Raw genomic sequence first — 27504 nt, forward strand, 5'->3', positions numbered from 1 at the left:
TCATCAGCAAACAGAAATATTTTTGAATCACCTGTAATACTAGAAGGCATATGATTTATATAAATAAGAAACAGCAGTGGCCCCAGCACTGACCCTTGGGGAACGCCCCACTTAACAGTGCCCCATTGGGACTGAACATCACTACCACTCTCAATATTGCGGAGAATTACCTTCTGCTTTCTGTTCTTAAAGTAAGAGGCGAACCAATTGTAAGCTATTCCCCTTACTCCATAATGGTCCAACTTCTGCAGTAATATTTTGTGGTCAACACAGTCAAAAACCTTCTTTAAACCAAAGAAAACACCTAGCGTTCGCAACCTTTTATTTAATCCGTCCAAAACCTCACAGAGAAAGGAGAATATAGCATTTTCAGTTGTTAAACCATTTTTAAAACCAAACTGAACATTTGACAGCAAATTATGTGAATTTAAATGCTCCAGTAACCTTGTATATACAACCCTCTCGATAACTCTAGCAAACACCGATGGCATAGAAATAGGTCTATAATTGTCAACATTATCCCTGTCTTATTTTTTTATAAAGTGGCTTCACTACCGAGTACTTTAATCGGTCAGGAAACCGACCACTCCTAAAGGAAAAGTTACAGGTTTGGCTAAGTACTGGGCTAACATATATAGAACAATACTTCAGTATTCTGCTACATACCCCGTCATATCCATGAGAGTTCTTGGTCTTTAGTGATTTCATCGGCCAACTGCTTCGTTATCTGCCTGTTTTCACTTCATGCAGCACTTTTAATCTTCTCTTTCCTGTTTTTACCTTCGATAGTTGTTATTAGAAATTCTTTTCCTCGCCCTGTATGTCCGCTCCAATTTGCTTTCCTTTTTGTGCCCAGGTTTACGAGAGTTCTTTGTTCCTTTACCCTTTCCATTATTTCGCTTTATCCACCCGGTTTATTTCCTCCATTCTCCAACAAACCCACATCTCGAACAATTCAGTTTTTCTCTGTCTCTCTTCTTCAATGTCCAGCTTTCACAGCTTCCATACGAAGCGCTTAACCTAGCTTTTCCTCTACTAAAATACCATTTTGCTGCATAATAACCGTTTCTTTTTCTGGACAGCTAGCTCTGCCTTTGCAGTTCTTGATCTTATTTCTTTTTCACTCGTCCAGTTATCAGTTAGCATGCTGCCCAAATATTAGGTGTTTTGCTTGTTGCTGTCCAGTTTGATATGGCTTTATTTATCGAATGTCATTTTTTTATTTGTAGTTCACTGTTTATATTTGAGTTTACATGTTCTCATTTTCTCATTTGGAGATAGTGAGTGGAGCTGTGGACGCTAGGAAATGGAGTGCCAAGATGAAAAATCAGAACATTTCTGACATATTTTTCTGTTTGAGTTCAATAGAGAGGTGACAGCAGCAGAGGCAGCCAGAAACATTTTCGACAGGTATGAGGATAATGATCACTAAACTAATGAGGAGGTATTGAATAGAACTGGGGAGAAAAGGAGTTTGTAGCACAACTTGACTAGAAGAAGGGATCGGTTGGTAGGACATGTTCTGAGGCATCAAGGGATCACCAATTTAGTATTGGAGGGCAGCGAGGAGGGTAAAAATCATAGAGGGAGACCAAGAGATGAATACACTAAGCAGATTCAGAAGGATGCAGGCTGCAGTAAGTACTGGGAGATGAAGCAGCTTGCACAGGATAGAGTAGAATGGAGAGCTGCATCACACCGGTCTCAGGACTGACGATCACAACAACAACAACAACATGGGGATGAAGCCACTGGGCAAAGAACAGCAAAAAAATGCTTTTTGTCGTTTTAAGAAGGGTCGTTTTGACATTAGTGACTCTCCACGTTCAAGAAGACCTTTGGGATTTTACGAAGATCGTTTAAACGCATTAATCCACAATGATCCACGTAAGTGTGCTCGAGAACTTGCAAATGTGATGAACTGTAATCATTCCACGATCGTGTGACATTTGCAGGCAATGGGGAATGTTGAAAAATTAGGTGTGTGGCTACCGCATGCCTTAAGGCAAAATCACAAAAATCAGCAGATGGTCATATGTGAATTTCCGCTTAATTGGATCGTAAGTAACATTGACGAATCGTATACTGTAACGTTACTGGTAACGAGAAATGATGTTGGAAGCTAACATAAGGAAAGAAAGAGTTCAGCCCAAGGAGAGCAGCAGCAAGTAATAGAACCCAGTACGTTGTCCTCGATGGTGTTCATTGGAGGTGAGGGTATCGTCTGGAGTGCCCCAGGGAAGTGTGGTAGGACTGATGTTGTTTTCTATCTACATAAATGATCTTCTGGATAGGGTGAATAGCAATGTGCGGCTGTTTGCTGATGATGCTGTGGTGTATGGGAAGGTGTCGTCATTGAGTGACTGTAGGAGGATACAAGATGACTTGGACAGGATTTGTGATTGGTGTAAAGAATGGCAGCTAACTCTAAATATAGATAAATGTAAATTAATGTAGATTAATAGGAAAGAGAATCCCCTAATGTTTGAATACTCCATTAGTAGTGCAGCGCTTGACACAGTCACGTCGATTAAATATTTGGGCGTAACATTGCAGAGCGATATGAAGTGGGACAAGCATGTAATGGCAGTTGTGGGGAAGGCGGATAGTCGTCTTTGGTTCATTGGTAGAATTTTGGGAAGATGTGGTTCATCTGTAAAGGAGACCGCTTATAAAACACTAATACGACCTATTCTTGAGTACTGCCCGAGCGTTTGGGATCCCTATCAGGTCGAATTGAGGGAAGACATAGAAGCAATTCAGAGGCGGGCTGCTAGATTTGTTACTGGTAGGTTTGATCATCACGCGAGTGTTGCGGAAATGCTTCAGGAACTCGGGTGGGAGTCTCTGAAGGAAAGGAGGCGTTCTTTTCGTGAATCGCTACTGAGGAAATTTAGAGAACCAGCATTTGAGGCTGACTGCAGTACAGTTTTACTGCCGCCAACTTATATTTCGCGGAAAGACCACAAAGATAAGATAAGAGAGATTAGGGCTCGTACAGAGGCAAATAGGCAGTCATTTTCCCCTCGTTCTGTTTGGGAGTGGAACAGCGAGAGAAGATGCTAGTTGTGGTACGAGGTGCCCTCCGCCACGCACAGTATGGTTGATTGCGGAGTATGAATGTAGATGTAGATATAGAACTCCCCGTACAACGACGTGCGCTCATTCACAAAAGATAATATTACGCATCTGGTGGAGCAGCGACGGTGTGGTGTAGAACGAATATATTCCCTGTGCTGTAACCATCACTGCTGTCTTTTATTGTCAACAACTGAGACTTCTTGCAGACGCAGTCCAGGAACAGCGACCAGAAAGCCTGGGTGAAGTGACGCAACTCAACGATAACGCCTACCCGCATTCTGCAGGACTGCCAAAAACACTACACAGAACATGGGTTGGGAATTCATTCCGCACCCACCTCATTCACCTGATATTGTGCCCTCAGATTTTCACCTTTCCCGCTCTTTAGCGAACAACCTTCAAGAAACTTGCTTTCTGAATGGAAATGCGCTCAGAACACGGCTCTACAGGTTCTTCGCCTCAAAATTACGTTATTTCTACCGTCACGGAAATGTATACTATTGGTCATTAAAATTGCTACACCACGAAGATGACGTGCTACAGACGCGAAATTTAACCGACAGGAAGAAGATGATGTGTTATGCAAATGATTAGCTTTTTAGACCATTCACACAAGGTTGGCGCCGGTGGCGACACCTACAACGTGCTGACATGAGGAAAGTTTCCAACCGATTTCTCATACACAAACAGCAGTTGATAGGCGTTGCCTGGTGAAACGTTGTTGTGATGCCTCGTGTAAGGAGGAGAAATGCGTACCATCACGTTTCCGACTTTGATAAAGGTCGGATTGTAGCCTATCGCGATTGCGATTTATCGTATCGTGACATTGCTGCTCCGATTGGTCGAGATCCAGCAGAATATGGAATCGGTGGGTTCGGGAGGGTAATACGGAACGCCGTGCTGGATCCCAGCGGCCTCGTATCACTAGCAGTCGAGATGACAGCCTCTTACCCGCATGGCTGTAACGGATAGTGCAGCCACGTCCCGATCCCTGAGTCAACACATGGGGACGTTTGCAAGACAACAACCATCTGCACCAACAGTTCGACGACGTGTGCAGCAGCATGGACTATCAGCTTGGAGACCATGGCTGCGGTTACCCTTGACGCTGCGTCACAGACAGGAGCGCCTGCGATGGTGTACTCAACGACGAACGTGGGTGCACGAACGGCAAAACGTCATTTTTTCGGATGAATCCAGGTTCTGTTTACATCCTCATGATGGTCGCATCCATGTTTGGCCACATCGCGGTGGGAAGCGTGTTTTCGTCATCGCCATACTGGCGTATCACCCGGAGTGATGGTATGGGGTGAAATTGGTTACACGTCTCGGTCACCTCTTGTTCGCATTGACGGCACTTTGAACAGTGGACGTTACGTTTCAGATGTGTTACGACCCGTGGCTCTACCTTTCATTCGATCCCGGCTAAACCCTACATTTCAACAGGATAATGCACGACCGCATGTTGCAAGTCCTGTACGGCCCTTTCTGGATACAGAAAATGTTCGACTGCTGCCCTGGCCAGCACATTCTCCAGATCTCTCACCAATTGAAAACGTCTGGTCAATGGTGGCCTAGCAACTGGCTCGTCACAATACGCCAGTAACTGCTCTTGATGAACTGTGATATCGTGTTGAAGCTGCATGGGAAGCTATACCTGTACACGCCCTCCGAGCTCTGTTTGACTCAATGCCCAGGCGTATCAAGGCTGTTAATACGGCTAGCGGTGGTTATTCTAGGTACCGATTTCTCAGGACCTATGCACTCAAATTGCGTGAAAATGTAATCACATGTCATTTCTAGTATAATATATTTATCCAATGAATACCCGTTTATCGTCTGCATTTCTTCTTGTTGTAGCAATTTTAATGGCCAGTAGTCTATTATTTATGATTAAAGTCTCTGTTATGTGTATCTGTTGTGTTTATTACGCTTAAGGAAAAACACTACGAAATTATGCTCTAATCCAATATCTGTACTGTGTGGCCTGTTCAATAATGGCTCTGAGCTGAGGTCATCAGTCCCCTAAACATAGAACTACTTAAACCTAACTAACCTAAGGACATCACACACATCCATGCCGGTGGCAGGATTCGAACCTGCTACCGTAGCGGTCGCGCGGTTTTACACTGAAGCGCCTACAACCGCTCGGCCACAACGGCCGGCGCGATATGTTCAATTTGATCTTCAGTTGTTTCCAGTTTCGTATCTTCTTTGTCACGTACTGTCATCGTCTTATTTATCATTGCTTTGATTTTCATTCTGTACTGTTGTTATCTTTCTTGATAACTGGATAATGTTCTTTGGAGAGATATTATTTTATCTCAAAGCAGCATCATGTCGTCAGTTAATTGAACGCATTTAATCTTCCTGCATTGTATGCTTATTCATCCCTACTTCTGGCGTTTTTAATATCGAGCGTTCCAGATAAAGGGTGAATATTAATCAAACTGACAGACTGCAGGGACAAATTCCTGACTGGAAATAGAGGCAAAAGGGTCCAACGTATATATATCCAGAAATGGGCGGTGTGTGTGTGCAACGGCAACAAAGTACGAGATGCATTCAACTTCTAAGGCCTCCGATTTTTTTTCTCCAGACTGGAAAGAGATAGAAACATGCGCATTGTTTTAAAATGAGGCTGCGTTCATTGTCAATACGTCCCAGAGATGGCAGCACCGTACAGCAGATGGAATTTTACCGCCAGCGGCGAGAATGAGAACTGTTTTAAATACTTAAAATGGCGACGTTTTCATTACTTGAACAGCGTGCAATCATTCGTTTTCTGAATTTGCATGGTGTGAAACCAATTGAAATTCATCGACAGTTGAAGGAGACATGAGGTGATGGACTTACGGATGTGTCGAAAGTGCGTTCGTGGGTGCGACAGTTTAATGAAGGCAGAACATCGTGTGACAACAAACCGAAACAACCTCAGGCTCGCACAAGCCGGTCTGACGACATGATCGAGAAGGTGGAGAGAATTGTTGTGGGGGATCGCCGAATGACTGTTGAACAGATCGCCTCCAGAGTTGGCATTTCTGTGGGTTCTGTGCACACAATCCTGCATGACGACCTTAAAATGCGAAAAGTGTCATCCAGGTGGGTGCCACGAATGCTGACGGACGACCACACGGCTGCCTGTGTGGCATGTTGCCAAGCAATGTTGACGCGCCACAACAGCACGAATGGGACTTTCTTTTCGTCGGTTGTGACAATGGATGAGACGTGGATGCCATTTGTCAATCCAGAAACAAAGCGCCAGTCAGCTCAATGGAAGCACACAGATTCACCGCCACCAAAAAAATTTCGGGTACCCGCCAGTGCTGAAAAAATGATGGTGTCCAGGTTCTGGGACAGCGAGGGCGTAATCCTTACCCATTGCGTTCCAAAGGGCACTACGGTAACAGGTGCATCCTACGAAAATGTTTTGAAGAATAAATTCCTTCCTGCACTGCAACAAAAACGTCCGGGAAGGGCTGCGCGTGTGCTGTTTCACCAAGACAACGCACCCGCACATCGAGCTATCGTTACGCAACAGTTTCTTCGTGATAACAACTTTGAAGTGATTCCTCATGCTCCCTACTCACCTGACCTGGCTCCTAGTGACTTTTGGCTTTTTCCAACAATGAAAGACACTCTCCGTGGACGCACATTCACCAGCCGTGCTGCTAGTGCCTCAGCGATTTTCCAGTGGTCAAAACAGACTCCTAAAGAAGCCTTCGCCGCAGCCATGGAACCATGGCGTCAGCGTTGTGAAAAATGTGTACGTCTGCAGAGCGATTACGTCGAGAAGTAACGCCAGTTTCTCGTACATAGCTGCATAGCATTCACGTCACAACAGATGTTCAAAGTTGCATCCATGGGACTGCAGGTGGTAGGGATAGTAGCGGTGGTCATGACGGACACACATAATCGTGCTTTGGCCTACACCACATTGGCGGGCCACTTGCCTGGACTTGTACTAGGGTTCGTCTCAACATTCTGTAGAACCAGCCACTCCAAATCTGGTGAACGCACAGTCCGCCGTCTCCTGCACGTTCGTCTGTCTGAAAGAACCCATGATCACACATACGCCGGCCGCTGTGGCCGAGCGGTTCTAGGGGCTTCAGTCCGGAAACGCACGACTGCCACGGTCGCAGGTTCGAATCCTGCCTCGGGCAGGGCAGGTTAGTTAGGTTTAAGCAGTTAGTTAGGTATAAGCAGTTCCAAGTTCTAGGGGACTGATGACCTCAGATGTTAAGTCCCATAGTGCTCAGAGCCATCTGAACCATCACACAAACGTCCAAAAAGGGCTTGTAATGTAGTGTGATATGATTATTTTGTTAGCGCCGTGCTGCCTCTCGACCGTTTCCATCTGCTCGGCCTTACACAAAAAAAATCTCGGCTTGTTCCCAACATGAATACCTCACCATTCTGCAACTTACAGTACGCTGCATCAATCGCACAGCGTACAACACACAAGTAACACATACTACGTGGTCAGAGGAACTGCCGTTTGTCAGCGCCATGTGCCTGGAAACAATGCATATCCGGACACATGTTCATAGGACTTTTTTCCTCCATTTCGCGTCAGGAATCAGTCCCTCCACTTTGTCGGTTTTAAAATGTTCACCTTGTATATGGTACACAGAGATGGTGAAAGACAACAACACTATCTTACTCCTCTTCGGATTCCAAGCCAGTCTGTCATACCATGACAGACTGAGCCTCGTGGTTGCTTTCTGCCCTTGATATGACTCTTTATTTAATTTCCTGTCCTTTCAGTTCATCTTCTTCAGTTTGAGGATTTATGTTATCTTGTCTTATTTTACTTGAGAAAAGGCTTTTCTAGATCTATGAAGAGCAATTCATTCCTTTTCCTCTTACTATGTACACTATCGCCGTTAAAATTGCTACACCAAGAAGAAATGCAGGTGATAAACGGGTAGTCACTGGACAAATATATTATACCAGAACTGACATGTGATTACATTTTCACGCTATTTGGGTGCAGAGATCCTGAGAAATCAGTACCCAGAACAACCATCTCTGCCTGTAATAACGGCCGTGATGCGCCTGGGCATTGAGTCAAACAGAGCTTGGATGGCGTGTACAGGTACAGCTTCCCATGCAGCTTCAACACGATACCACAGTTCATCAAGAGTAGTGAATGGCGTATTGCGGCGAGACAGTTACTCGGTCACCATTGACCAGACGTTTTCAGTTGGTGAGAGATGTGGAGAATGTGCTGGCCAGGGCAGCAGTCGAACATTTTCTGTATCCAGAAAGGCCCGTACAGGACCTGCAACATGCGGTCGTGCATTATCCTGCTGACATGTAGGGTATCGCAGGTATCGAATGAAGGGCAGAGCCACGGGTCGTAACACATCTGAAATTTAACGTCCACTGTTCAAAGTGCCGTCAATGCGAACAAGAGGTGACGGAGACGTGTAACCAATGAAACCCCATACCATCACGCCGGTAGATACGCTAGTATGGCGATCACAAATACACGCTTCTAAAGTACGTTCACCGCGATGTCGACAAACACGGATGCGACCATCATGTAAACAGAACCTGAATTCATCCCCATTCGTGCACCCAGGTTCGTCGTTGAGTACACCATCGCAGGCGCTCCTGTCTGTGATGCAGCGTCAAGGGTAACCGCAGCAATGGTCTCCGAGCTGATTGTCCCTGTTGTTGCAGACGTCGTCGAACTGTTCGTCAGATGGTTGTTGTCTTGCAAACGTCCCCATCTGTTGACTCAGGGATCCAGACGTGGCTGCACGATCCGTTACAGCCATGCGGATAAGATACGAGGCCGTTGGGATCCAGCACGGCGTTCCATATTACCCTCCTGAAACCACCGATTCCATACTCTGCTAACAGTCATTGGATCTCGACCAGCGCGAGCAGTAATGTCGTGATACGATAAACCGCAATCGCGATAGACTACAATCCGACCTTTATCGAAGTCGGAAAAGTGATGGTACGCATTTCTCCTCCTTACACGAGGCATCACAATAACGTTTCACCAGGCAACGCCGGTCGACTGCTGTCAGTGTATGAGAAATCGGTTGGAAACTTTCCTCATGTCAGATTGGCCGTGCGGTTCTAGGCGCTACAGTCTGCAGCCGAGCGACCGCTACGGTCGCAGGTTCGAATCCTGCCTCGGGCGTGGATATGTGTGATGTCCTTAGGTTAGTTAGGTTTAATCAGTTCTAAGTTCTAGACGACTGATGACCTCAGAAGTTAAGTCGCATAGTGCTCAGAGCCATTTGAATCATTTTCCTCATGTCAGTACGTTGTAGGTGTCGCCACCGGCACCAACCTTATGTGAATGCTCTGAAAAGCTAATCATTTGTATATCACAGGATCTTCTTCCTGTCGGTTAAATTTCGCGTCTGTAGCACGTCAGCCGGCCGGTGTGGCCGAGCGGTTCTAGGCGCTTCAGTCTGGAACCGCGCGACCGCTACGGTCGCAGGTTCGAATCCTACCTCGGGCATGGATGTGTGTGATGTCCTTAGGTTAGTTAGGTTTAAGTAGTTCTAAGTTCTGGGGGACTGATGACCGTAGAAGTCAAGTCCCATAGTGCTCAGAGCCATTTCTTTGTAGCACGTCATCTTCGTGGTGTAGCAATTTTAATGGCCAGTACTGTATTTTCACTAACCAATCTAATTAGTGCTGTGTTGACATCGATAAGCGGAATCGACAGTGGTTGACTGCAAAGATTGAAGCTGTAGTTAATCTTTGAATGGTAGGAATGTCTTTGCACTGTTAGCTTCTTTGGTACATGGCCGGCCGCGGTCGCCGAGCTGTGCTAGGCGCTTCAGTCTGGACCCGCGCGACTGCTACGGTCGCAGGTTCATATCCTGCCTCGGGCATGGATGTGTGTGATGTCCTTAGGTTAGTTAGGTTTAAGTAGTTCTAAGTTATAGGGGACTGATGACCACAGATGTTAAGTCCCATAGTGCTCAGAGCCATTTGAACCATTTTTTGGTACATGTGTATGACGGGTTCATGTTTTATTGTGTAGTAAAAGTGTTCGCTTTTGTGTAATGTGTATTTAGTACAAATGAAGTGTTAATCGCTAATAAACTCCGTACATATTTGAATTGGAATCAACAATCCCCACAGTGGTGACACCATATTGAACGAAAGAAACTGATGTTCTGCGCTTGCTCACGGAATAATGGATCCGACCTTAGTTTTCTGTCCGCTAGTAACGTCGTTCCTTCACCAGCCACATCAAAAAACAACAATGATACAGGCTATGGCAACAGGAACTATAACATCGAACTTCCGCCGTTTCCGACCACAGAGGCTCAGATATGGTTAATTGAGTTGGACGCTATCTTTCGTTTATATGGTCTCTTGTCAGAAGTGGAACAATTTACATTGGTTATAGCACTGCTAGATTTGAGTGTTATGGAGCAATTGGATGATGTTCTCCACCAACACTCGTACGCAGTTCTTAAAGAAGCAGTGCTCCAATGTTCTGTGTTACTACCTGAGTTGCAGCTACAAAAAATTACTGAAGGTGACGCATGTTCCAGAGGTTCCCCTTCACAGGTACTTGTCGCTTGCCGTGCTCGCTGGCGGGCCGTGAACTTCTGTCTGAGCAATGTCTGATCTTTTGGCTACAAAGATTGCAGAAGAATATTACGTCTACTTTGTTCGCCTTCACATAGCTTCCTATTGATGATCTGGGCTGCATGAGGGATGCTACGCCCATTGGACGTACGAACAATAATTCATGTGCAGTAGTTAAAGCAGCTGTGGAGGGAGGTTCCAATCCAAGCACTCAAAAATTTTCAGCGACGAGCGCCCGGGCCCGGCCGTACTTCGGGGTGAGTGTAGTTGCCTATTAAATCAGGTGTGACGTCATTATGACGTGTACACGCTTTATTGAAGACGACGGAGACCGTGTAACGACTTTTCTTATGGTTCGAGACGCGAAATAGCAGTAGCCATTTTTGCAGACGAATTAAAGGAGCAATTCATTGCATCTTCAATTCGTATATTCACTGCAATTGTGGAAACTGTTGACGTCTTTATTATCTTTGGAAGTATGAACCTGCAAACTTCAGGAAAAAAGAAGGAACTCGCAATACGATTTGTAAACGGTAAAATTTGTGTTCTTGTTACTAACATCATCGTGGCTCAGACAGTTGAATGCATTTATACGATGGCAAAGATCCCATTTTCGGAACTACGGAGAGTCTCATTTCGTTTTATTATACCAAAATTTTCCGCCAAGTAACGTTGCGCTACGGAGTTCACGTTAACCTCGACGCACGTAGAGAATTACGTTTAGAAATGAGTCGGTTGTTAAAATTAATGACTGAAATTTCTAATGGTTCAAATGGTTCAAATGGCTCTGAGCACTATGAGACTTAACATCTATGGTCATCAGTCCCCTAGAACTTAGAACTACTTAAACCTAACTAACCTAAGGACATCACACAACACCCAGTCATCACGAGGCAGAGAAAATCCCTGATACCACCGGGAATCGAACCCGGGAAGAAATTTCTAATGCGAATGCATAATTTGACAAATGTCCTCCATATTGTCAAGTAGTTACACATGTCACTGAAGAACTGCATCAATGTGTTTGAAGTTGTCTAAGTCTAGTTTATTAGTAAGGATTATTGAATCTGACCTTCAGACACCTTTTTGAGATTTTCTGTCTCACGAGGGAGAAAGACAGGCGCCAGTCTGACTTATTTGCCGTGAGATACCAGTGAAGTCGTTAGTCACATCTAACGGTAAACCTAACTTCTCATTTCGTTTCTGTGTATATGATATGTACAGCACTGAAAAAAGGTGATCAATGAGCTTTTTTCTAAAATACCAGTTTCAAGTGACTACACCAAACAGACAATTTTTGAAAATGGTTCTTTATACCAGTAAAATGCAAAGCTTTGTTAACATTACTCATCTGACACTTACTTTCTGCACGTTTTAAAACTGGCAACAGTACTTCCACTGCAGTTTCCAAATTATGAATACTGGATTGAAGAATTCTATACATGTTGACTTTCTAGTAAAATGAAACGAAGATACTGAATTAAACTACCTACAAAAGCAATCTACGGCACGCTATCTCCTCCTACATCTAAGAACAACTGTTGTGTTTCGTGTGCCAGGGCAGACTACATACGTCGTCATTAGATATGCCCTAGGTTTTTAGGATTCTGATGAGTAATGTCACAAAACGCTGCATTTTACTGTTGTAAAGAACCATTTGTAAATATTGTCAGCTCAGTAGTGTCACTTGAAACTGGTATTTGAGAAAAAAGCTCTTTGTTCACCTGTTTTCAGCAAAAACTACTATGCCCACCATATGCACAAAAACGAAATGAGAAGTTAAATTTAACATTAGATGTGAGAAATGATTTCCCTGATGACTCAGTGCAAACAAATGAGACTAGCATTTGTCTTATCCCCAGTGAAATTTAAACTCTCAAAAGTGTGTCTGAAAGTCAGATTCGATAATCCTTACTAATAAACTGCTAGGACACCTTCAGACACACCAATGCACTTCCGGCCGCGGTGGCCGAACGGTCCTAGGCGCTTCAGTCTGGAACCGCGCGACCGCTACGGTCGCAGGTTCTAATCCTGCCTCGGGCATGGACGTGTGTGCTGTCTTTAGGTTAGTTAGGTTTAAGTAGTTCTAAGTTCTAGGGGACTGATGACCTCAGATGTTGAGTCCCATAGTGCTCAGAGCCATTTGAACCATTTTTGAACCAATGCACTTTTTCAATTATATGTGTAACTGGTTGACAATATGGTGGATATCTGCCAAATTATACTTTGGTGTTAAACATTTCAGTCTTTAATTTTAACAACTGAATCATTTCTGAATATAATTCCCTACTTGCCTTCACAAAGAAAATAAAAAACATCAATATCTTCCAAAATTGCAGTCAGTACCCCAACTGAAGATGTAATCAAGTGCTTCTTTAATTAGTCTGCAAGAATGGCTGCCGCAGTTTAGCATCTCGAACGATCACAAAAATTGGTACAGCGTGTACACGTAATAATAACGTCACGCCTGACTTACCATGTGGGCAAACATTCACCGATTGCTCCACTGCAAATGCAATCGCCACAGAGCAGTCTACAACCCAGTTGGTGCATGAGTTAGCTAGACTGAATGTCAGATAACAGCAGTTTTATAGGCTGTAATAGTAAACAAGAAAATGTAAAATGGTGTTGGTACCACAGACGTTTCGGTGAGGCAGCAAGACAGTGCATGAAACCATGACACTTCTCTTCTTTTTCTTCAGTAGCGCTACAGCCCTTTTTGAGCCTTGGCTTCTTCAACAATCTTCCTCTACACTTCTGGGTTATTTGCTGCTCTTTTCCACCCCCGGACTCCCATACTGGTGATATCCATTATTACCTCATCGATCCATCTTCTTCTAGGTCTCCCTTTTCGCCTAACTGAATGGATCACACCTTTCATCATTTTCTTTGGAATTCTATCCTCTGCCATTCTCTCCAAGTGTCCTAGCCATCGTATTCGCTCTGATTTCGCAAATTTTGCTATGTCCCTGCCTTGTATTAACTCTTGTAATTCGGCATTGTAGCGTATTCTTCAGCCTTCTTCCTCCCTTATTGGCCCATAGATTTTGCGTAGTATTTTCCGCTCAATGGTTCTTAGTGAATTTTTATCGTGTTCTGTCAACGTCCATACCTCTGACCCGTATGTGATAACTGGACGGACCAGGGAATTATATATTAGCAGTTTAGTTTTTCTTGTAACAAGGCCATTTTTGAAAAGTTGCATGTTTGCAAAGTGTTTCCTGCTTGTATTCTTTCCCTTATAGCCTATCCAAAACTGTTATCATTTGTTATTAGGACTCCCAAGTAGTTAAAAGAAGACACTCCTTTGCAGCATTTCCCATTGATGCTTAGGTTTTTAGGGGTTCTTCTGGCCTCAGATTATGACATTACCATATATTTTGTTGTTTTTTTTTCATTTACTATGTGGCCAATTTTTAAGGCTTCTGTTTCCATTGCCCGGTATGTTTCTAGGAGTGTATTGGTATTTCTTCCTACTATAGCAATGTCATCAGCGTATGTACATATCTGGCTAGTTTTCATAAATATGGTGCCTCTTTTGTCGATTTTATTTACTACACTATGCAGGGCTATTTTAAAGTCAAAGCTTTCACTTGTTCTGCTAAGGATCTTTTCTTTTGCTCTTGTCTCTGTCATTGTCATTATGATTAGTCTTATTAATTTAACACATATACCAACTTCTTTCAGTACTCTGTATAGTTCTTGCCTATTAATTTCACAATTAGAAGGCTCAGGGAGACGGTTTTGCAGAAGAACACTGGCCTGAAGGAGTTGTGTGCAGCTGCCAACATACTTCGTGCAAAATCCAGCACTCCTGACTGCAGCATTCCTGTCCAACATGTGCCGAAAATGGAAGTACGCCCCTGTCACATCTGTTGATGTAGAACGTTCTTTTTCGGCGTATAAATTGATTCTGACTGACAAGCGCCACAGTTTTTCACTAGAAAACCTAGAAAAGATTTTGGTTATTTATTGTGAGGCCAACTATGGTCAGAATATGTGAAACTACGAATGTATTAATTAAACCATTGCCACATCTTTTTTACGGAGATCTTTATCTTGCAGGAACTCAAAAATATTTGGAGCTATGTTCAACACTAATGTTGTAGATTGTTGTGCTCTGTAACTGTGTAAATATTCATTCTCCTTGTTTTAATGACTAATAAGATGTTTATACTGTCAACATTGTGTATTTTAATTTATTTTTATTTTCTCTGCATCATTTTTATTAGAGCCTATTTTAGGTTTTATATAGCCTAAATAAACTACTGAAGGAGCCTATTTTAGGTGCCTAAAACACACTTTTTTACGACCTAAAAATCCGTGGTCTATTGATCAGTTGTTCATCTGTCTGGTTGAAAGCCACACTGATATTCCCCTAGTATGCCTTCTGCACACTTCTGTATCCTTTCGTTTAATATACTGTATCCTTTCGTTTAATATACTTGTGAAGATCTTATAAGCTGTGCTTAGGAGTGTTATACCTCTGTAGTTTTCAAATGCTGTTCTGTCCCCTTTCTTATAAATGGGGATTATTATTCCAATTTTCCAATTATCTATTATAGTTTCTGTTTCCCATATATCTGATATTAATGTGTGCAGTTCCTTTATTACAGCCTCACCACCACTTTTTATTAATTCAGCAATTATGCTGTCTTCCCCAGGGGCTCGATTGTTTTTTGACTTGTGCACAACCTGGGAGACCTCTTGGAATGTTGGCTTTCTTGCCTTATTGGTTTCATTGTCTACTTCCAGCTCCACTCTCTCCTCCTGTGCGGCTGTCTCTTCATCTTCTAGGCTGGTGCTTAGTGTATCTTTGAAATACTCTGCCCATCTTCGCACTATCTGTTCTTCCTCCCTTATCATTTTCCCATCTTCACTGGAACAGGCCATTGTTTTTGGTTGGAATCTATTCTCCATTTTGCCTATGACATGATAGAACTTTCTTATTTCACTCTGTTCCTTTAATTCCTCTAGTTCTTGAAATTCCTTCTTATTCCACTCTCTTTTCTTTCTCTTGCACAGTATGTTAGCTCTTCTCCTTAATTCTCTGTATTGTTCCAAATTATTTCTGGTTTCTCTCTGTAGCACTTTTGTTCTTGCCCTGTTCTTTTCATCTATTGCTGACCTGTAACCTTCATCAAACCATTCCTGGGTTCTTCTGTTCCTTCTTATGCCTGTTATTTCCTCTACAGCATCCTTAATGGCTTTTTCAATCCTGTTCCACCTTTCATCTACTCCTACTGCGGTCTCTTCATTGCTCAACTTTCTGCTTAGTGTTACTTGGTATTTTTTTACTTCATCAGGGATGTTCAGTTTGTCTGTATTCCATTAAATCATCTTTCCTATTCTGTTGCCATTTGTAAGTGACAGTTTCTCTCTCAAGACTGATTTGATAACAAAGTGGTCTGAATCACAGTTTGGTCCTCTGCAGCTCCGTACATCCGTAACTGACGTGGAGTGGCGTGCAGTCGCTAAAATATGGTCAATCTGATTGACTACTCCATTGGCTGCAGACTTCCAAGTACCCATATGGATCCTTTTGTGTGGAAAGCAGGTACTTTTAATAATCATATTATTCCTTGCTGTGAATTGGCATAGTAAGTCTCCGTTCTCGTTGTTTTCTTCGTGTAGTGAATATTTTCCAGAAACTCCATATGGATGTTCATTCCTCCCTATTTTTGCATTAAAATCTCCTATTACTAGCATCAGGTCATATTTATGTACTGCGTAGCATACTTTTTCCAAGTCTTCATAGAACTATTCTTTAATTATATCCTTTTTTTCCTCTGTTGGTGCATGTGCATTAACTATTGATATATGCCTAAATTTCCCTCTTAGCCTGAGTCTGCACATCCTTTCATTTGTGGGTTCAAATTCTAGAAGGTTTTTCGTAACTTCCCTAGTTATTATAAACCCTGTTCCAAGTTGACCTGTTTTTTCTTCTGGTCCACTAATACCAATGAGTACTTAGGCTTATCTATCTGCCCTTTCCCTTGTCATCTTATTTCCTGTAGCTCTACGATATCATATTTGAATTTTACAATTTCATTGGCTGAAGCATTGTCCTCACATTCCATGATGCTACTGTTAGATCCTTTACCCGTTTCCTTTGCCAGGGTCGTGATACATGCTCTACATCCAGTTTCCGAGGCTTCTGTTGAATTTCCGTAATATTCTTTTTTTTCAGTATGGGGTTATATTAGCCCCATGCCCAACCCCCAACCTGGAGGACCAGGATGTGTATGAGGTTTACTCCTCTAGGGAAGCTGGCTTCACTACGCCTCTAGAGCCCTCCCTGCCCTATGTTGTGGGACACACTTCGGCTGGCTCCTCTGTCGAGATCAATCCGGCTTGGCTGACCCTGCCAGTAGCTATGCTACCGCGGGCATTGCTCTCGACTTCAACGAACCACGCAAACCCTCCCGCCCGGCACTGAAGGTGCCTATTGTAAGGCGGTGTCCCCTGGGAGGGAAACCATGACACTACCCAAACAGTAATGCCACTAAGTCCGTCCAGAACACTCAAAGCTCGTCAGGTGCAACAGAAATGCAATGGTATCTGCAGCCGCAGGTTCGAATAGACCATCTGTAAAGGACAGAAAACGTTATCGACGATGTATCCGACATAAATTTATATCCAAAGATTCCGAACAAACATCGCTGATTTACAATAGTTCCACTTCCCATAGCTGCTAACAGTTCGGCACCTGAGTCATTTGGGAAGACGGAGTTAACTTCGGACTTGGATGACGATTTACGCCCTGCTTCTACATTTATTATTGCGGATGTGAATGGTCCACTATTGGGGGCCGATTTTCTCCGTCAGTTTTCTGTGATGCCGGATCTATTAAACCGTTGCGTAAAACTTTTTTTGATATGTCTATTTATTGTTCTCAAAGTAGCAGCGCCAATACCGACTACACACTGATTAAAGCTACTTCTCATTTTCCATTCACCACGTGGGGATAGACTGCTGCCATCTGCGCTGCGGACAACATGGAACGGTCTACCAATATAGGCAGAACACATAGTTGTCATCTGTGTGGCCTGGTGACATTTAAATGGGCCACCGGAAGTGTCCCATAATTAGGGTACCATATCTAGCTGGGGCCCTGTCAGAGCATTCTGAGATGGGGATGTAGAAAGGAGGTAAAAATTTATTTAATATAATTGCTTTTTATTTAGAACACAGTAACATGAACTTGTTGCAGCAGAAGTAGTTGGTACACCATATTTTTCGGAAGATTCCATCTTTTTCAGCAAGGTTTTTTTCCCTTTTACATGTTTATAACACATGTTTATAGAGCACGTCAGCTTGTAGTTAAACTAGTACTGTAAGATTGATTCCCCACACCCTGGCAGCAGTGGATTTCTTTCATCAGTCCACTGGGCTGATATCAGCGAAAACACTCTTTCCAAAGTGGCGTTGTGTGCGAGAATAGAGAACAACAAGTCACATAATTTTTGTGATCAGGATGTTTGGTTTCCTTGAGAAGGTAAATCCACTTTTCTTCCACAGAATGTTTGGACTTCCATTGTTCTGAGTCGCACTTAATTTCTGCTCTTCAGATTCCTGAAAACCATTGTCGCCTGAAACCTTCACATCATTTTTAGGCAGGTATATAATAGTGTTTTCAATTATCACCCAATCTAGGGTTTCAGATAGCGTCATACAATTTGATGATATTTATCAAAAGAAATAGCCCCTATCTATAAACAGTCAAATGCTATATGGTATAGAAAACCATTGTCTCTTCCTCAAATTTCGAAATAAAATTCATTATTTCATGGTTAGGGTTCTCCTTCTTTAATTTGTTCAAATTCATCTTGGTTTGCTTGCCAATAAAATTGGCAGTCTTCCTTTCATTCAGAGATCTGTTAGTTTCGATTAATATATTTCTTATTTCAATTTTATTTTTTTCAAACAGAGCCAAGTTCGACGCAGAAACATGAAGTAAACTTCACTGATCAGACTACTAAAAAAGGCTCTGAAATTATTTTAGATAGCCTGTCTTGTTTGTCAATAAAATTGGCAGTCTTCCTTTCATTCAGAAATCTGTGAGTGTCGATTAATATATTTCTTATTTCAATTTTATTTTTTTCAAACAGAGCCAAGTTTGACTGCAGAAACATGAAGTAAGCTTCACTGATCAGACTACTAAAAAGATCTGAAATTATTTTAGGTAGCCTGTTTTTGGCGTCAAAAAATTGTTTTAATGGAATCAAAAGCTTTAGAATTCTCTCTAGTGCGGGCATTAACGACAGCCATCTCGTTTTGAGTGAGATAGAAGAGTCAGATGATTGACATCAGCATATAAGCTGAACTCTTTCATTTTCTCTCTCCTTATTGTGTAAATTGAAAAATAATTAAATATTTTCATGACGATTATTTCAGTGTCTGCAGTTGAAACTCCAGCAGCGCTTGACGTAGTATTGTGGGGGATACGGGCAGAGCATCCAGTTCCTTCTACATTTTTTACTAGTTCTCCTTTAATTTGTTGAAACACATTCATCAGGCTGCGTCAATGAAGCCCTCCGAAGTTGGTATTGGTATTGTCTCTACAAAAAGCGATTAATTTATCTACTGAAATTTCCAGTTGTCTCCATATGTCCAGACAAAACCTTTCAATTGTCTCCAGTGTTTCGTTATTCAGTGAGTCAAACTTCAACAGCTTCTGTTGCATTCTGTCAGTTTCAGTAAAGTGATGAACAATTAAAGGAAAACGTCTTTTCAGTTTTGTGGTTCGATGCGTCGGTGCGTATGCCGTAAACGAAACTTTTTGCAGTTGTTTTATGCACTCGGACACGGTGTGTGCTGCGAGAATATTTTTAACAGTCACTGTGGCTTTGGTCGTGGCTGTACACCGCTTTGCGGCAACTTTTGGTTCAGGATACATTACGGTATTCAGTTTTATCACTGAAAACTGAACCCGCATCTCGTGATCGTGCGGTAGCGTTCTCGCTTCCCACGCCCGGGTTCCCGGGTTCGATTCCCGGCGGGGTCAGGGATTTTCTCTGCCTCGTGATGGCTAGGTGTTGTATGCTGTCCTTAGGTTAGTTAGGTTTAAGTAGTTCTGAGTTCGAGGGGACTTATGACCACAGCAGTTGAGTCCCATAGTGCTCAGAGCCATTTGAACTGAAAACTGACAGTTTCTCTTTCCCTTCGTAGGTATTTTCGTAAGCTATGATACTTATTGTGTGGTAAATAGGCGACAGTAACACTTTAGTCATCGAAGTACACCTCACCATACACTTCGCACCATATACAGGGTGTTACAAAAAGGTACGGCCAAACTTTCAGGAAACATTCCTCACACACAAATAAAGAAAAGATGTTATGTGGACATGTGTCCGGAAACGCTTAATTTCCATGTTTGAGCTCATTTTAGTTTCGCCAGTATGTACTGTACTTCCTCGATTCACCGCCAGTTGGCCCAATTGAAGGAAGGTAATGTTGACTTCGGTGCTTGTGTTGACATGCGACTCATTGCTCTACAGTACTAGCATCGAGCACATCAGTACGTAGCATCAACAGGTTAGTGTTCAACACGAACGTGGTTTTGCAGTCAGTGCAATGTTTACACATGCGGAGTTGGCAGATGCCCATTTCATGTATGGATTAGCACGGGGCAATAGCCGTGGCGCGGTACGTTTGTATCGAGACAGATTTACAGAACGAAGGCGTCCCGACAGGAAGACGTTCGAAGCAATTGATCGGCGTCTTAGGGAGCACGGAACATTCCAGTCTGTGACTCGCGACTGGGGAAGACCTAGAACGACGAGGACACCTGCAATGGACGAGGCAATTCTTCGTGCAGTTGACGATAACCCTAATGCCAGCGTCAGAGAAGTTGCTGCTGTACAAGGTAACGTTCACCACGTCACTGTATGGAGAGTGCTACGGGACAACCAACTGTTTCCGTACCATGTACAGCGTGTGCAGGCACTATCAGCAGCTGATTGGCCTCCACGGGTACACTTCTGCGAATGGTTCATCCAACAATGTGTCAATCCTCATTTCAGTGCAAATATTCTCTTTACGGATGAGGCTTCATTCCAACGTGATCAAATTGCAAATTTTCACAATCAACATGTGTGGGCTGACGAGAATCCGCACGCAATTGTGCAATCACGTCATCAACACAGATTTTCTGTGAAAGTTTGGGCAGGCATTGTTGGTGATGTCTTGATTGGGCCCCATGTTCTTCCACCTACGCTCATGGAGCACTTTATCATGATTTCATACGGGATACTCTACCTGTGCTGCTAGAACATGTGCCGTTATGAGTACGACACAACATGTGGTTCATGCACGATGGAGCTCCTGCACATTTCAGTCGAAGTGTTCGTACGCTTCTCAACAACAGATTCGGTGACCGATGGATTGGTAGAGGCGGACCAATTCCATGGCCTCCACGCTCTCCTGACCTCAACCCTCTTGACTTTCATTTATGGGGGCATTTGAAAGCTCTTGTCTACGCAACCCCCGTACCAAATGTAGAGACTCTTCGTGCCAGCATTGTGGAGGGCTGTGATACAATACGCCATTCTCCAGGGCTGCATCAGCGCATCAGGGATTTCATGCGACGAAGGGTGGATGCATGTATCCTCGCTAACGGAGGACATTTTGAACATATCCTGTAACAAAGTGTTTGAAGTCACGCTGGTACGTTCTGTTGCTGTGTGTTTCCATTCCATGATTAATGTGATTTGAAGAGAAGTAATAAAATGAGCTCTAACATGGAAAGTAAGCGTTTCCGGACACATGTCCACATAACATATTTTCTTTCTTTGTGTGTGAGGAATGTTTCCTGAAAGTTTGGCTGTACCTTTTTGTAACACCCTGTATATCCGCAGTAAACACTTCAAACATTACTGACTTGCACTCGTTGTTTGTATCACATTTAGAAAGAACAGTCTTACAAGATCGCTATTCATATTGGAACTGCTCGATTGTTCTGTGCGGCGCTGCTTAAACTGTTCCAACCCAATACTACTGGAGAAGTCTGGTATTTTCTCCAATGACGGCGCTGGATGTAGAAGGTGCCTGCTACGTCGATACAGGATACGCAACATACAACGCCACCTATGAGACGACCTTGTCGTTAAAAACTTGTTGGCGTAAATAAAACTGGGGCTGTATTTACATGTTGCACTTACAGATGGCGTTGCTTCAGTACTTGAGCTAAGCTCGTAACAGATTTTGCAAAATCAAGACAAAATTGGGTGTTGTCGGAATGTCGGGACAAGAAGGTGCGTAATGGTGACGGTCCCGATATAACGAGAAGAATGGCGACCCTTTCCACAACGGATTGAAAGTGTTCACAACGCTACTTCGTAGCTTCATATCAACTGACACTTACTTGTGGCGCATTGGCAACAACGGGCAGCTCACGTGAGACGTTGGGAGCCCTGGGTGGAGAAGTGTAAGATGACAGACTATGGTATGAGTTGATCTCTGTGTGCTTGCAGACGCGGACGTCGCCGGAGCCGCAGCAGCGTAGTCCGCCGCCTAGCCGCCAGGTGCCTCTGCCGCCGCCGGTACAAGCGCGCCCCCAGCAGCAGTACCAGCGCACCAAGAAACCCGTCGCCCAGGTACTACATAAACGCTGGCGATATCGCCTTCATTCGGTCGCCTGCATAGACCCCTTTAACATACGAGCTATTTACCGAGCTGTTTCAGCTGATATTTGGAATGCTGTACATCGTGAAATTCTACCATAGAAAACCAACTGGTATGTTTAGCTGGAGGGGCAGCTGATATTCTTATATCGGCTAAACCTTGTAAGTATGTTAAATTTGTTTTTGAAACTTTCTTGGGATCTTAGTTGTATACATCTTCCTATTCTATATTTCACAAATGCATTTTAAAGCCTCAACTCCATTTTCATTTATTATGATAGTGTAGTAGTTTAACTACAAGTATTTACGGATTGGCTTTGCAAATCACGAAATGTGTACAGAAATGTTACCACAACCAATATCCACAACCGATGTGGTATATTATATGAGAGGGAGATAGATTACATGAAATGCCAACGGACTGAAGATTAATTGTAGCATGCATATGCCCTAAATATTTCAATCGAAATGTCCACTTAATATTACGTCATTCTGTTTATAAGTTAAAACTTGAATAATGCATATAGCCTACTTGGTTCACAATTACATAACTCAAAATAATCGGTTGAAACATAGTATATTGTGAACATAGCTATGAACTGCCATGACTATCTATTTCAACAGTAGAAACTTCATAATGGCGCTCACTGCTAAATCTAAGAGAATCAAAATATTTAGTTTTATAATTCTTGTTGATATAAGTGGCAACTACCCCTTCGACTACTACTCCTAATAATGGTTGATTGGTTGGTTGATTTGCCGGCCGCAGTGGCCGTGCGGTTCTGGCGCTGCAGTCCGGAACCGCGGGACTGCTACGGTCGCAGGTTCGAATCCTGCCTCGGGCATGGGTGTGTGTGATGTCCTTAGGTTAGTTAGGTTTAAGTAGTTCTAAGTTCTAGGGGACTGATGACCACAGCAGTGAAGTCCCATAGTGCTCAGAGCCATTTGAGCCATTTTTGTTAAGATAGATACTGCCTACAGGAAAATTAAAGAGATCTTTGTCGAAAAGAGAAGCACTTGTATGAATATCAAGAGCTCAGACAGAAACCCATTTCTAAGCAAAGAAGGGAAAGCAGAAAGGAGGAAGGAGTATATAGAGGGTCTATACAAGGGCGTTATACTTGAGGACAATATTATGGAAATGGAAGAGGAAGTAGATGAAGATGAAATAGGAGATATGATACTGCATGAAGAGTTTGACAGAGCACTGAAAGACTTATGTCCAAACAAGGCCCCTGGAGTAGACAACATTCCATTAGAACTACTGACAGCCTTGGGAGAGCCAGGCCTAACAAAACTCTACCATCTAGAGAGCAAGATGTATGAGACAGGCGAAATACCTTCAGACTCCAAGAAGAATATAATAATTCCAATTCCAGAAAAAGAAGTTTCTAACATGTGTGAAAATTATCGAACTGTCAGCTTAATAAGTCACGGTTGCAAAAGACGAATTGAAAAACTGGTAGAAGCCACCATCGGGGAAGATCAGTTTCGATTCCATAGAAATGTTGGAACACGTGAGGCAATACTGACCCTACGACTTATCTTAGAAGAAAGATTAAGGAAAGGCAAACCTACGTTTCTAGCATTTGTAGACTTAGAGAAAGCTTTTGACAATGTTGACTGGAATACTCTCTTTCAAATTCTGAAGGTAGCAGGGGTAAAATACAGGGATAGAAAGGCTATTTACAATTTGTACAGAAACCAGATGGCAGTTATAAGAGTCGAAGGGCATGAAAGGGAAGCAGTGGTTGGGAAGGGAGTGAGACAGGGTTGTAGCCTATCCCCGATGTTATTCAATCTGTATATTGAGCAAGCAGTAAAGGAAACAAAAGAAAAATTCGGAGTAGGAAAAATAATCCATGGAGAAGAAATAAAAACTTTGCGGTTCGCCGACGACATTGTAATTCTGTCAGAGACAGCAAAGGACTTGGAAGAGCAGCTGAACGGAATGGATAGTGTCTTGAAAGGAGGATATAAGATGAACATCAACAAAAGCAAAACGAGGATAATGGAATGTAGTCCAATTAAATCGGGTGATGCTGGGGGAATTAGATTAGGAAATGAGACGCTTAAAGTAGTAAAGGAGTTTTGCTATTTGGGGAGCAAAATAACTGATGATTGTCGAAGTAGAGAAGATACAAAATGTAGACTGGCGATTGCAAGGGAAGCGTTTCTGAAGAAGGGAAATTTGTTAACATCGAGTACAGATTCAAGTGTCAGGAAGTCGTTTCTGAATGTATTTCTATGGAGTGTAGCCATGTATGGAAGTGAAACGTGGACGATAAATAGTTTAGACAAGAAGAGAATAGAAGCTTTCGAAATGTGGTGCTACAGAAGAATGCTGAAGATTTGTTGGGTAGATCACATAACTAATGAGGAAATATTGAATAGGGAGAGAAGAGGGAGTTGTGGCACAACTTGACTAGAAGAAGTGATCGGTTGGTAGGGCATATTCTGAGGCATCAAGGCATCACCAATTTAGTATTGGAGGGCAGCGGGGAGGGTAAAAATCGTAGAGGGAGACCAAGAGATGAATACACTAAACAGATTCAGAAGGATGTATGTAGGTTGCAGTAGGTACTGGGAGATGAAGAACCTTGCACAGGATAGAGTAGCATGGAGACCTGCATCAAACCAGGCTCCGGATTGAAGACCACAACAAGAACAAGTCACTATGTCCTTCCGATTAGCCGTGGGGTCTAACGCACCTCTTTCCGGGCGGGAAGACGTGCCGATCGCCTGCACGTATGCGCCCGGCGGTTTAATGTTGAGGTCTGGTGTGCCGCCCAGTCTGCGGATGGTTTTTAAGGCAGTTTTCCATCTACCTCGGCGAATGCGGGCTGGTTCCCCTTATTCCGTATTTATTCTTGCCTATTTCAAGTTGTTATATATGGGTTGTACTGTAGCTTAAAATATTGCCCCTTCTAGTGTAGATCACATTTCTTCATAATATGGCGTTATTACTGATAAGAAACGTGGCTAATGAGTTTTATATTTCGGATTTTTCATTAGCTAATTGTGCTCTGTTGCAGAGTGGGGATGACGGAAGTCATATTTAGAAAAGGGGGGGGGGGCTTCCCCCCGTCCCCTTTCCCCTAGAACTCGTCACAGCGTCCGTTCCTGTGTTCTCGTCTTACACGGAATTTATTTATTCTTTTTTTTTTTCATTTCAGGTGATTCGGCGGTATCGCGAAGACAACCCTGACGGCAGTATCACCTGGGGCTTCGAAAATGACGACGGCACGTTCAAGGAAGAGACAATCGGAGTGGACTGTGTGGTGAAAGGGAAGTACGGCTACATAGACCCGGACGGCGTGCGGCGGGAATACACGTACAACAGCGGCATCCCCTGTGACAAGAACCGCCAGAGCGAGAACTCGGGAGAGGGCTTCATCGACTACCAGAGCAACCAATACGTGCTGCCCAACGGAGACTCCGTCGACCTCGACTCGGTCTCCAAGAACAAAGCGCGCAAGCAGACACCTCCCACTTACAGAAATCCATCCAATTAACGTACAGGTCAAACGCCTGTTCATTACTGCCAATGGGAATCAATCATTTCCCCATTACAAATGCTCCGCTGTATCAATGCACCGACAAATTTATCATCCCGCAGCAGTCATATGACATTTTATGAGATCCATTGTGCTCAACTAGGAGGTTTTCTTTATCCTAACTCCCCATTATTAACCTTTAAAGCAGTAATTTATAGAAGGGTGAGTTTCTACTCAGTAAAATGCGATAATATTACAGTTCCTTGTATCTGCATACAGTGTCTGTCCCCGAATATAGTTGTCAGATATTGCTCAATTCTAAGAGACGCTATATGAGCTTATTAAAGCGTCCCACTGTTTTTTTTTTTTGACATAATTAATCACTTTAAAACCTGCTGAGAAAGATACCGTTTGTTATTGTGACAATAACATCGACATTACTGCAGCACTGCGTACCATTTGCGGCGTAATTTAGTATGAATGGTTTTCAGATCTGAAAACATCAGTGTAAAAGACTCCATATTTCACTTACTTATTTATTAAATATCTGGCTAAGAAGAGTAATTAAGACATTCAAAATAAACCCATTCGTTTCAACCACTTGTGACACTCTGTCCTTTGAGCTGATTTTGCAAACAAAAGCTGAAAATTAGCATGTAAGTTCCCAAACACATGTACTGTTATCCATTTACTGTTTATTGACATGTATCATCTTTTCAAATAAATAACCTCTTTATTAAAAGAAAAAAAGTTTGTACTAAATATAAATGCTAGATTAATTCCAAATGGAAAATTATAATTCATTTCAATTGACATTACTGTTCTTAATTCGCGAATAATTGTAAGAATTGTACAGAAACTCCATCGTAACCCGTATTCAATAAGACTGTTGCAGTTTCGAGTGATTAGCTCAATTATTACGAAAGGTGCAACAACAGCACTTCGTCTTCTGGAAGCAGAAAGAGTCAGCAACAAAATTGGAGGCTTAAATCTAATTCGTTAATCTGTTCCATTGTCTGTGTTTAGATAATCTTTTTGTACGTTTGGCTTCATATTCACAGTGCCGCAGTGACTTACGTTTAGTAAAAAAAATGTACTCATTATTCTTTGCTACTTCTCCCGTTATTGGTGTATATTTTTAAAATTTACCTAAAAGTTGAATTTTTGATGTTTCCTTGTTACACCGCCTCCGTAGCCTAACGATGCCGCCGCGGTAGCTCAGCGGGCACTAGTCACCCCTTGTAATAAAAAAACTGAGTAAGGTTTTCATCAAAAGAATTTGAAAGGTGTTGCGCGATTCCTTCACAAAACTACAAAAGAGAAACGACGAAGGAACAAATAGAAAGAAAAAGAAATGGTTACAGTTGCAGCGTTAGGTACGGAAGGACCCGGGTTCGATTCCCGGTACCTTCTCAGATATTGTATAGAGGTCTGTACCGGAGACCATTCAGCCTCGTGAAGTCAAATGAAGAGCTGCTTGAATAAAGAGGGGACGGGACAATCAAGAGTCATCGATTTTCTGTAACGGCTGGAGGGACTGGCGCCTTGCTGATCACGATCGTAAATGGCTGCACGTACTGTTTCGTAGGCGGCAATCAGCCAGTCCGAACAGGCCTTAATGCGTAATCTGTGAGTGGTGGCGTGTTTATTTTATATGGCACTAGTGAAACACGCTTAAATAACAAAGTTGAAGGCATTTCTCTGTTATTAAATGAAACAACAAGTTT

The 27504-nt window shown here is 42.9% G+C and overlaps 1 protein-coding gene across 1 annotated transcript in view; it reads left to right on the top strand.

Moving 5' to 3' along the window:
• Nucleotides 1-26537, top strand: part of LOC126184569 (uncharacterized) — a 296048-nt gene extending 269511 nt beyond the window's left edge. The window contains exons 5-6 of the mRNA XM_049926997.1: nt 22131-22253; nt 25457-26537. Coding sequence (XP_049782954.1) covers nt 22131-22253; nt 25457-25795 — 462 coding nt within the window. The 3' untranslated portion in view covers nt 25796-26537. The remainder of the gene's footprint in view (nt 1-22130; nt 22254-25456) is intronic.
• Nucleotides 26538-27504: the final 967 nt, after the last annotated feature.

The sequence above is a fragment of the Schistocerca cancellata genome, chromosome 4 (assembly GCF_023864275.1).
Source record: "Schistocerca cancellata isolate TAMUIC-IGC-003103 chromosome 4, iqSchCanc2.1, whole genome shotgun sequence".
NCBI classification, from domain to species: domain Eukaryota; kingdom Metazoa; phylum Arthropoda; class Insecta; order Orthoptera; family Acrididae; genus Schistocerca; species Schistocerca cancellata.